The sequence below is a fragment of the Chaetura pelagica genome, unplaced genomic scaffold (genome assembly GCF_000747805.2).
Source record: "Chaetura pelagica isolate M959 unplaced genomic scaffold, ChaPel_1.0 scaffold46, whole genome shotgun sequence".
Classification (NCBI taxonomy): Eukaryota; Metazoa; Chordata; class Aves; order Apodiformes; family Apodidae; genus Chaetura; species Chaetura pelagica.
In genome coordinates, this window is record NW_009954102.1 from 5203430 (window position 1) to 5216355 (window position 12926).

Sequence of the window (12926 nt, forward strand, 5' to 3'; positions counted from 1 at the left end):
ATTTGTAAACATGGATGAGGTCACCCCTCAGTCTCCTTTTCTCCAAGCTAAAGAGACCCAGCTCCCTCAGCCTTTCCTCATCAGGGAGATGTTCCAGTCCCTTCACCATCTTTGCGGCTCTGTGCTGGACTCTTTCAAGCAGTTTCCTGTCCTTCTTGAACTGAGGGGTCCAGAACTGGGACACAACATTCCAGATACAGCCTCACCAAGGCAGAAGAGAGGGGGAGAACTCCCCTTGACCTACTAACCACACCCTTTCTAATGCACCCCAGGATGCCATTGGCCTTCTTGGCCACAAGGGCACATTGCTGGCTCATGGTCATCCTCGTGTCTACCAGGACCCCCAGGTCCCTTTCTCCTACACTGCTCTCCAGCAGGTCAGCCCCAACCTGTACTGGTACATGGGGTTGTTCTTCCCCAGATGCAAGACTCTAAGGTCAGCACAGCTGCTCCTCCTCACACTGTCAGAGAAATCCCAGTGAAGGGGACCAATGTTCGCCCAGAGAACCTCACCCTGTGGATACTCACACTCTTTATGAGCAGGGGGTAGCGGGTTATCCTCTGCATGGGCTTCAGGAGGAAACTGGAGAGGGGCATTCCTTTGCAGCGAGGGTCCAGGGCAAGTTTCTGTGGTGCAGCCCAGAGATTTAACAGAGACACCGCGTTACTCATCAAGAAACAGTTGCCTCACCACACTGAAAACTGTCTGATCAAATAGTTTTTCCAGCCATTCCAATCCTAGAATTTGCAAGGCAAACAATACTTGTATCTAGAACAAACAGGAAAGCCAGTGCTGTCACTGCACTCGGATGCTTTGCCAGCATAAGCTAGAGGATCATTGTACCTGCAGACTCCTTACATCAAAAAACATTCCATCTTTTATTTTGACATTACAGGCCACTTGGGGTTAAAAAAAACAACAAACCAAAACAATGAAAACAAACCCCTGATGTCAGCAGCTCTGACATTTCTCCTTTCGTGGCCTTGAAGCCCCCACTGCAGTGTGCCAGCCTCTGACACTGCACACCTCTGGTCCTGGCTGCAGCACTCAGGCACACTGCACACCCCACTGCATTACAGGCATGTTCAGATTTCAACTCGACAGACCCCTGCCCCTTCAGACAGCAGAAATTCGTGGGAAGGTGCAGACATGGGCACTGTAGTTTTGTGGGGCTAGTGTTACACTAGAGTAATGAGCAATGGAATGGAAAATGGAGTAATAAATTGGCTAGAGAGAAAGACAGGTATGTAAATAAAAAGCACACACTGTTAACCGTGGTCATCAGATGAATACACCTTGGAGGGTTCTTAGCTATTTTTGGAAGATTTTACTCTTCTGGGTTATTTAGATTTGGTCATTGCTGGTTAGGTGGGTTCCTGTCACTGAGGAAAGGAGAAAGCACAACAGCTACTGAATAAGGTACCTTTAAGTAGTCTTTGAAATCAGCATCTTCATCAGTTTTCTGCTGCAGCAACGAAGCTCCGTTAAGCTGGCAGCTGCAGAACCGAATGTAGGCCTGCATGTGGGAGAGCTCTGCTGCCAAGATGTCTCCAATCATCTGCACTGGCATTTTTTCTCCTCCTGTTTTCTTACGCACTCGCAAGGCTCTGAAGAGGAAAGAAATCACCATCCAGCTTTTGCTGCCAAGTCTGTGAGGCTGAAATCATGCATCCCCAAAAACGACACAAGCCTGTGAGGTGAGTTTCCTCACACAGCAACAGGCACTTCCAGGAGTGCAGAGTCCAGCCTGAACCCCTAGAAAATCACCAGCACAACATGTTGAGCTGAATGAGCTGCCTGATGGGGCCTGCAGGACTGAGACTCTCCTTTGAGGTTTCTGGGATAAGCAGCATCAATCTCTGCATTCAACCAGCACCCCATCTCGATGAGTCATTAGCCAGTTTGTGTCTCCAAAGTTTATTTTTAGAGAACAGAAGGTTGCTTTGCAGAAAACTGGGAAGAACATCTCCCATGTGCACGCTTTTGTGTAGGCTCTATTTCTAAGGTGTTACAGCAAATGTGCATCTGGTCTTGCTGTTTAATTCCCCTCTCTCTCAGAACAACTCCTTCTTTATGAGATAGTCTGAATGCATTTAGCTATTCTGAATGCACACATGCACAGGAAATAATCAGCAAGGACAAAAATATTTTACTATAAACCCAGAAAACTTCCTGAGGAAAGGAACAAGAGAATAAAGAGGAAAAACATAAAAATGAAAGTACTTACTTCAGTAACTTTGTATTTGACATGATGAGTTCCTTCCAGTTAACAAAGATCAGCCCCATCTCTCCTTCTGTGAGACAACCAGAATCAGCCATTGGTTTTTGGAAAACCTGCAGTCCAAAAATCAGAAAGATGAGCAATTCTGCAGAGATAAAAGCCTCCTGTCACTATTTTTCCTAAGTGAGTGACCTCATCTTGACACCATAATCACCATTTGTGAAGCAGGGATGAGCAGTGGGACCTGCAGACTGACTGCTCAGCAGAACATGCCCATGATTTTGGAGTCAATTGCTACACAAATCACACTGACACATCCCTACCTCTCCCCAGACCCAGAGCACTCAGTCGACCCCTGTGCTGAGCTACAGCTCCTTTCAGGGACCCCTGGCACAATACCCCCGGATGGCAGAACATCTGTGTAACTCAGTCTATTTAACATCTTTAACACTTCACCACACAGTTGTTTCATGTAGAGAGGTCGAGTGAGATGGCCAAGAACACCTAATGCTGCCCAGTTCCTGCCCAGCCTAGTGAGGTGGTTCTGCTTCCAGAAATAAAATCAGAAAACAAGGCAAACGATACAATGGTGCTTCTACAGCCTCTTGTCATGAGCCTGTGCAGCTCTGCAAGACACCCCGAGCCCAAACACCTAAGAACAAGACTCGGAAAACAGGAAGGTCCCTGTATGACAATGACTGTCATAACGTGATGTTTCTGCCTGGTGGACAACCACTAACATTTGCTAGAAAGGGAGGTGCTGACACAACCTCACTTTCTTCCTCTAGCATTTCACAGTTCATAAAAAACCCTTTATTTTTTTTTTACTGTTTACTCTTACTCAGCAGGACAGAGGTGTTATTGATCCAAATACATTTTCACATCCAAGCCATCTCACCTCTAAGACAAGCTGCAGATCGTCCATGTACCTTTCTTCCGTCTGAATGAGTTCGTGGATGTAGCCCTGCCTTTTCCTCTCCATTGGCTGCATGGTGTCCAGGCTCTGGAGATCAGCACACCCTACAAGAAGTAAGCCAGTACTTTAGATCCCACTCAGGCCGTCAGACCTGATGAAGTGACAGAACTGCATCAACAGACACCAGCCTATGGTTCAGACTAGAGACACAGTGGTTTACTTTACAAACCCTGTCCCCAGCAGCAGCAGGTTTCAAATTTGGAAATTTTAATTGGTTCTTAAGAGTCTGTCACCATTTTATTTTTTTGAGCATCCTTTGTTCTTGTACTGTGATGCTGACAAGGAATTCCTGACTTCCTGCCACTCCACTTCTCTCATGATTTTTCTCATCTCCTTTTCTGCCAAAGCGTTTCAAGACTGTGGTTTTCTCTTACCTTACAGAATGTCTTTTGGGAGATGTATCCATCTAGAATGTGCCTGGATGTGACTTAAGACACTGCACCTTTAATCTCCACCCCTTTTCTGATAAATTAATATTAATTTATGATACAAACCACGGGAACGAATTTGTAAAGTTATAATGCATGATGTTACAGTTGTGTAACTTCACAGTCACACAAGCTTTTTATTTGTTTAAAAGCAAAATGAGCCTGAAATATGTTGAATTATTTTATGCATCAAGTATGAACAATCAAAATCATGCACAGGAACACAAAGCCAATCAGTGACACAAACCCCAAGTTTTCTGTAGTAACGTGCAGACCTCAAAGCTTTGCTTTCTCTACTGCATACGTTAGTAAAGATGACATCATTTGACATTTAGTAACCAAATCAAAAGCTGGTAAAAACAAAGTGGTAAATATGTTTAAAAGGGTAAAGGAGAGAGCATAGGAAGTCACACCCTGACCCCTCTGTCAGCCATCACATGCGAGCAGAGGACTGTGAAGTAGCAGGGTGGGGAGAAATAAGAAACAATGACAGAGCGTTTGAGAACATACATCCAGCACTTGATGTGATGGAATCAGATTTTAACACAACGTGCACTGGGGATTTTGCAGGATAGCAGAAAGGACATTACAGGGACTCGTTTTGATCCAGCATTTCTAGAGGAGTGATCTTTTTTGAAAGTTCACAGGTGTGATGAAAGGCAGTCTGGCCCACGCCACGCAGGGCTGTGTCCCCCTTGTCACCCTAGCACATCTAGGACAATAGAGTGTGACTTCAGTCTATCCATGGTATAGATCTGTTCATGGCAAGGCTGCTCTAAATAATGAAAAGAAGGTGAGTTAGCAATAAATCTGGGGGGGTGAGAAACAAGAAACACTGAACATTTGGCTAAACTTGATGTGACAGTGAAGCTGATGGGGCTGTGCCCTTCCTGCTAGACAGGCATCAAGCTGCTCTGAAGGAAGAGCCACCTTCAGCAAAAGAGAAACTCTTGTCAAATGAAGTTTTATGATACCATTCCAGGTATTTTAACAGGGAAAACCTTTGAACAACACAAAGAAGTAGAGCAGTAAAGGGAATAGCTAGATCAGGACTTTTCACTTCTGTGTTGTACCCCATAGGAGGATCACAGATCTTATGCTTTCTGACAAGACTTGAAAAAAATGCCACTTTTCATGAAGAGGTCTGGGACTGAAACTCTTTTAATTGTGCAGAATTCTGCTCCTGGGCTTACTTATTCCAAAAGTTACAGTCAGGCCAAAATTATATGAGAAAAAGGAGTAAAGTTACAGATCAAAGTGATTTCCTGTGAAGTTGGGTATCTCAGTCTGTCAAGGACGGTGGCCAACGTGTGCTGCTTCTGGATTCCAGCATCACTCCAGTCTGTACAACACTGAGTTTAAGCCCAGTTGGTTCCTAAACCATGCAATTCTAGGATAATCAAGGTCTTGCACTTTATTTATCCAGACTGGGAAGCCTCAGCTTTGACCATTTGGTTCTTTCTACTGCAAGGGGTACTCCTGCAAAGAAGAGCAGGGAGGGACTGAAGCTCCTGTTGCTGTTTGCTTCTATCACAGCTGTTAGAACAACCCACACACTCAGAATTGTGTCTGTCTCATGCTGCCTAGGAAAGCTGAAGTAAACAGTGGAAGGAAAACAGGACTTTTTTAATGCACCTAAAATAGACCTGAGTTTATAAGCTCATTATCAGATACAAAAATGCAGCTAAAATGCTCCTGCACTGACTTTGTATTCGGATTGTCAGCTTTTGGGATGAAAGGATGAGTGCTACTGTATATTTAAATAAGCACAATTGAAAACATCCCAAGTTTTGATGTGTCTGATGATACTGGCACAAAAACATAGTACGTAATTCCCAGATCTGATTTTAGAGGATGAACTCAGGCATTTGGATCTGAAAGGAAGAAAGATGAACAAGACTGAAAATAGAACAACCTACCTAGTGTATTTGCCAGTGTTTTTCCCAACGGGTCATAGCAACTCATGGGCTCAGGGGTACAGAAAGGGTGGACCTGTATCTCTACCCATTCTCCTCCCACATTCCTGTTCCCTCCTCTCCTTGCATCAGTTCTGGCACTCATCTGACTCCCAGCTCACACCCTGGCAGCAAACAAATCCCGATGGGGACAAAGAAACAGTAGTTCTCTGCTAGTTTAGCAGCCAGGAATGTGCATGGAAGCAGTAAGACTGCAAAAAGATGTTGTTTGGCTTCTGTCTTTTGAAGCTTCATCCCAAGCTCCCCATACAGCTAAAGAAAAGCAGTGAGATTTTTGGGAGAGCCCACAGAGAGGAATCTTAGCTGCCCAGGCTAAGGGCTCACCTCTGCTGACTAGCCAAGAGGTTTACATGACCTTTGGAAGGGAAGCCCCACCCTTCTGCAGAGAGCAAGGGAATGCCAGGCTGTTAGACAACATGGGGCAGGATCTGTCAAGCTCCCCCCAGGCAACAAGGTCTAACAGAGCAAGTGGTACAAGTCTGGTACCTTCAAAACGTGGGGCAGAGGAAGAGGGTGATGCCCACTACAACTGTGGTACCTCTCATGACAAATCCTGCTCCCCAAGCTGAGGAAGCAGCTGTCTGGCAGGGGCAGACCAAAACAAGTTGGAATAACAGGAAATCCCAGTCTCTAAAGTTGTGTTTAAAATTATACTTCCCTCTCCAAATATACCTGAACAAGAAATACCTTCCTCCTACTAGCTTAACTCACCCTTCCATGAAAAACTTCTGAGTTTCAGAGCCAAAAGATGTTCTACTCTGCAGGAGACTCAAATGCCTGAAAATCATGGGGGGCTTGGGGAGAAAACCTTTCCAACTACTGACATTTAGATTTGAGTGAATTCAAGGGGAAGAATGACACTTCCTAAAGAAATCCTCCAATGACAGAAAGATGAATGAGACCTATCACCATTTAAAAAAACTTTCACTTTTTCCTTTGTTAAATAAAGGAAAGTTAATTACAATTCTTCACTTAAAAGCCAATTCCAGAGAACAGAGGTAAAAAAACAAATGGATAAAAGGCTTTCAAAGACACCCAGACCTGCTTGGGCACCAAATGCTTTGTCCCCTTTCCTAACAAACTTCCCCACTCAATTAACAAGTAAAAAACACATTAAAAATGACAATTTTGGGAAGACATCTTAAACCTCAAACATGAGCCCAGAAGGGTCCTGAAGAATCTATCTATACCAGAGGCATCACTGCTTTGGGTCATCAGTGAAGACTATTGAGGGTTAGAGGTGGCATATGTAAGTTGCACTTGCAAGGGAAAAACCTAATTTACTTAGGTTTGTGGATTATTTTTTTTTTTTTGGGGGGGGATGTGTGTATATTTTTGTGTTTCGTTTTTCATTCAAGCACATTGATATGGCTGGAAAAATCAGATAAGGGTTAGGGTTTTTTGCCTGTCCTAGCCTGCCTCTGTTTTCCTAGGCTACCATAGAAAGATTACGTCTCATCTCAAGTACCACGGGCTGGGATTACAACAGTCCCTGTAGGACAGTCAGAAAGCAGACTGATGGCACCACAGGACAACACCCACAGCCTTTTGGCAATCAGTGCTGACACACACCAAGCTAGTTTATTTGCAATGTACTCCTGTCACTGCCTGTAGTTTATAGTAGCCTCTGTGCCTGCTGAAACCCATGAAAGGAACTAATCCAAGAAACCTGTGGAAAGGTTGGTTGGGAAAAACAAAACCAACTTTTATCCAATCTCCCCTAAACAGTACATGCAGCATACTCTCTCAGCAACAACAGAAGGAATTTATTATTCAAATTTCAAGTGTCAAAAAGCAAAATCAAGTTGCTCCATCAGCCAGCCAGGTAACATAATACATACCAAGCTATTCAAATGGGAAAAAGTCCTCCCCAGCTGGACAAAAAAACACAAGAGACAAACTAGATCCTTTTATGTGTCCCTTTAATAAAGTAAATTTGCATAGTTATCTTACAACTTTGTTTAAAACCAAAGATGAACAATTGCCTCATGCTTAGCATCGCCTGCATTTGCATGTCTTCACAATCAATCCCAAACATTAACACTCTAGCTTGAAAAGAACAACAGAAGAGATTTTAAGGCAGCACACACCATTATGTAGCAATTTTATTATTTACTTCATTACATGAAAGTAGCATGACCCTGTAGCAGCTTCCAACACTACTGCAGGCCAAGGTCTGTCAGCATTCCTACAAGCACTTATTTACAGGTGTTTCCAACTCGACTAAAGAAAATCACACAGGGATACAATCTGACAAAGCATCGAGGTGGCATAAATGTTCAGTGACTGGTAGGAGACATTTCATTTGATGGAGCTTTATGCCTTCTGCACTCCTAACTGTACCATGGATGGCAGTGACATTTTGACAGCATTTTGTGTGATTTCACAGCCCTTCCCCATCACTGACTGCTCACACAGCCCAGCCCTGCAACCAGGTCTCGGTGGTGGCACAAGACTTTCCTGCTGGATCAGGAACTCAGCTCTGCAGACTAAGCTTTTGTAAACTACACCTTTTGTAGGTTGTTCGTCCATTATGCAAAGGAGGCAGTTACAAAATGAGGAGGTGTTTCAGTACCTGTTCTTGAGCATGTACAGCATTGTTTGCACTCTCACCCCAGTTACACACTATTCTCTGCTGCCCCACAGGAAGCAGCATTAGGCAAGTATTACACTGCAGGCAACACAGTATTTTGCTTTTTTGGTTGGCTTCAGCTTTAACTGTGGCTCTGAGCAACATTTAGACTCTCACCTCTTGACTTGGGACCACCAGTTCAACAAATAACTCTAGTTTCCACCTTGTCCTTAGTTCCAAAGCCAACCTGCTTCAGCCAAATAAAGGATGAACATTTCAATGCTAGTTTTACTGGGCTGCCTGGGATGACAGCTGAACTCAACTCTATGGATTTCTATCACCAAGAGAGTAGTGGATTACACACAACCAGAGAAAAAGTAACATTTTTTGAAAGGAAAAGTCTCATGTAAACCCAGCTTCTGTTAGCTACACTGCTTCATTGATACAGAACATTGTTTTATAATAGTCTGGCCTTAAATACATCCTTGGCATAGTATTTCCTACCAATGATCACTGATGTCTGTATGCAATTCTCTTACATTAGTGTGTGAAGGAGTTCAGAGCTCTCAGATCATTGTGCTTGAGCTGTGTTAGGCAGATTTTTGCAGTAGAGATAAATACTGAAGGCAGGGAATATGTCTCTTTCAATCTACATTTTTAAGGTGAAGTTGGTTTTGATTTTTCAAAGACAATTAGTAGCAATTTGGCATTCTAGGAAAACTGTCACTGAACACTGAGAAGTCAGTTTGGCTTAAATGCCACAGGTCAACAGTGCCTTTTTCAAACGGGATAGTTTATAAGATCACCTAATTATTAGACTACAGTAAATGACTGCTGGATGCCACCAGTGTAGCACAACACACTTCAGCCTGTATTAAAGAGGCTTTCAAAACTAGAAATTCAGAGAAGGCAATTCAGGGTGATTAGCATATTTTAGTAGAAATAACCTGTAGTTTCATAAGGAAATCAAGAGAGCTTGAATACTTGAGGAATCATCTAGCACATTATTTGCCTACAATAACACGATTTCATTCTGTAACAAAATACTGGGTTTAGACAAAATACATCCAGAATAAAAATCCATTTGTACTTTTATGTAGGCACATTGCTGCAGTCCATATTGCACAAAAGATATCTCTCTGAACTAAAGGGCAAATATACATTATATCAAGTATATTAAATACATAACATCCCACTCTTTCTATAGCGACTTTGGAGAAAGGCTTTTAAACCTCTGCAATTGGATTAACCTTTTCCTGATAGTACCTTCACAACATTCATACAGATATGTACACACATGTATATAGGAAACATGCAGTGCTTTGTAAACATTTCTGATTGCATAAGTGACCTTTGCTGTTTCATAACCATGTTCAGGAAACCAACTAAATTAAGTACCATGTCTACTAGATCTCTCCTGTTGGGACAGGAGCACAGAACTATTTAATCAGCCAAGTAGTCTGCTAGTAAGTTAATCCTTTTATTTAAAGGGGAGTCCTGAAATCCTGGTCCCTCCCTCCAAACTAGTAAAATGTGGGCACCTTTACTGCACCATACTGCTGACATGTCATACCTGTACCTTTAAGGACCACTTTTGAACTGAGGAGGATAGTTCCTTTTTTAAACCCAAATGCTCTGCCTTCAGCTCCAGGTGCCTGTTAGTGTTTCTTTTCTAGCAACATCTCTTTATTGAGGTAACCTCTTTATTAGGCTGCTAATTTATTTAGAGTAGCAGCTTTCAGACAGTACTTAAGTCACTGCAGACCATAGCCAGAAAAAACACACTATTCAGTACCATAAACCACTTAAATGAAAAAAAGGGGCAGGGACAGGATCTAGTAGCACAGAGGCTGTATAAGCACTTACTGCAGTAACCAGTGTTTGCTAAAACTGAAAGCAAATATGAATTATTGGAATAAGGTATTTAGGGGAAGGAGGCTGTTTAGGGATAGGACATACTGACCCAAGCCAACCTGAATTCTGCTATAGTACTACCGGGAAGGAAGCAAAAAATAAAATACCCTCCACTCTATGCTTAATAGTTCTTTCCCCAATTAAAAAGGGTATTAAAAGGCTGAATGGACTGCACCAGATCTAAAACTTAGATCTTGTAGAATGTTTTTAATCACAGTGACTATCAGCAGCAGAGTCAGGTAGGGTTTATCTTCTGGATGAGCCTCACAGGCTGCCAATTTTAAAAGCTCAGTATGTGAGAGATGAAATCAAATTCCATTAGAACACTAATCAGCAAACATTTTAATTCTGCAAAGTATGTACATTACAACATTAAAAGAACACAACTGCCCATTCAAAACAGCTCAGATAAACTGTGCAAATAGTGGGTCTTTGTGTGTCTGCAATCCCACCATGCAAATGATAACTTGATATGCATGCTAATGATCTACCATTATCAAGACCAAAGAAAAATACTAAAGGAAACAAGAATGAACAGCAGTGAAAGCCACACAAAGACCCACTATCCTTTCTCCTTTTACAAATCAGCTGTAACTGTAGATCATAAGAAGAGCCACAAAAACCTAATTTCTTGACTGGATCTAACGTTCAAACGCAGCAAAAGGATTGTGTCAGAGACATGTGAGCAGGGCTGCCCCCCTGCCTCCACGCTACAGTCAAACTTGGATAGTGGGTCTCTGAGGTGCTTTCACACTGGAAGACAACATTGGGTCCTAAAAAAACAAACAAAAAAAACAAAAAATGAAGGATAAAATGAACATAAATTTGAAGAGTGAAACATATGAGTTCTATGGACAAAGACAGAACAACACCATAAAGGTCTGAAAGGAACGACTAACATTCAGCTTTCTGAAAACAAACATCATGAGCTTCTACTCTTGCAATTTCATATTTATAAACACACACAGTTTTAAGTACTTGCAACCAGCCAGTACTGACTCTGAAAAACACCTACAGCTGATTACCTCGAAGAAGAGTTTCTTCCCAAGGAAGACTTCTGTTATGTAGCCTCAACAACACAAAATTAAGTCCTAGGGTTTTTTAAAGAGCAATGGCAAAATTTCCTGAGATTTCAACAAAGCTAGGATTTCTCCTGAGAAACTTGTCACGAGACACTCAAATTCAGATAAAAAGCAAAACTGTGAAGAAAAACCGTAATGTCATTTATTCATAGTGGCACATTAAAATTAGCGTGAGGTGTCCCTGCTCATGCAGGGAGGTTGGAACCTTATGATCTTTAAGGTCTCTTCTAACCTTAACCATTCTATGATTCTATGAATTAACCTGTTCAACTCTGCTCAAAGCCTGAAAAGAAATGAAACCTCATCTCTAGTAATACATGTCCATGAAGTAGGACATACCACATCACTCAGTATTCCCATCAAAAATCAAGCTCTACATGGTCCAAAAGAGGCACTGCCAATTCAGGTTAAAGGCAGAGAGGTATGGTGTGGACTGCAGCTGCACACACTCTGGGCAATCTGGAGACTATTTCAAACCCCAGGGTTTCAACCTGGAAACTTTATCAAGCCTGACTGACATTCACCAAATAGTTTTAGAAATACAAAATTACTATGTCACCATGAACTAAGGGATTGACTTTGTATTTAATCCTTGGTAAAAGGGGTAACATTCCAGAGCTATTGAGTAAAATTCTAGAAGAAATTATTAATCTTCACGTTAAAAAATCAACGTGGACCTGCAATATGCAACACCTCAGAGCCACTGATACCACCAACACTTACTCCATAATCATAAAGAGAAGTTACTGCCAAGTAACTAGAGAACTTCAAAATGTGTTCTCCATATATAGACAAAAATGCACCTGCCACAAGCTTGTTCAGAAGTTCTTTTTTCACTATGAACACTCTTGAAAATCAGTCAGCTTCATTCATTAGACAGTGGTGGATGGGAATTCTGTTTGTGGAGATAAGCTTCTGGAAATAAAGATCCTTGTTGAAAGGACAGGACTTGCCTCATCTCTAACATGACACATCTACAAGTAATGTTTCGGGAGGAAAAATTACATAGATCAAGTGGTATTAGTAAAAATAAGTTTGTAGGTAAGGAAACTTACACCATCATCATATGCATGTCAAGAATAGTCTGCAGAGAGGATCTCATTCCCTGTCTAACCAACTTCTGACACTGCACTGGCAGATTTATATGGGAGAAAGAGGTTCTTAGCAGCCTACAGGAACTACCTGGAGCTCACATCTAAGGATCTGAAGGAGTGACTCAGATGCCTGAGAAACTGCAGCAATGCTGAGCTATGAAAAAAACAAACAACCAAACCATGAACAGAAACAATAACTATATGTATATTAGAGCAGAAAGAACTGGTATAACATTCTGTGAAAGACCAGCCTCAAAAAGGGAGTTGAGATACCTCAGGTAAGATAACTAGAGGCCTCTGCACATTGAGTAATGGAGGTATTTCTACCTGGCTGAGTTGTCCAGCTCTCAGCAAAAATGTCTCTGGAGATGAATAGATCTCCAACAGTTTTATAAAAGACATCCAGCAACCAAGTGTGCAGAGGTAGCTGGAGCACCTCTCTTGCCTCCACCTGAGGTGGGTGAGGGGAGAAAATCTCAACTAAAGAAAATATAAGGACAATGTTCAGAGTGGTCCCATGGACAAGAGAGCAAATTGAAAGAAGTTATCTCACTGAACAGATAAGGAGTGAGCAAGTTTCTAAGACGACTGGTTGAAATGACAAAACTATCTCCAGACCAAGCCACCAGGAAGAACTGTAAAGGGGGAAGTGCACCATTCCT

The 12926-nt window shown here is 42.2% G+C and overlaps 1 protein-coding gene across 1 annotated transcript in view; it reads right to left on the bottom strand.

The window, feature by feature from the left end:
- ITSN2 (intersectin 2) overlaps window positions 1–12926 on the bottom strand; it is a 53603-nt gene that overhangs the window by 6340 nt on the left and 34337 nt on the right. The window contains exons 29-32 of the mRNA XM_010002419.1: window positions 3121–3242; window positions 2229–2335; window positions 1425–1608; window positions 529–627 (exon numbers count right to left, since the gene is read on the bottom strand). Coding sequence (XP_010000721.1) covers window positions 529–627; window positions 1425–1608; window positions 2229–2335; window positions 3121–3242 — 512 coding nt within the window. The remainder of the gene's footprint in view (window positions 1–528; window positions 628–1424; window positions 1609–2228; window positions 2336–3120; window positions 3243–12926) is intronic.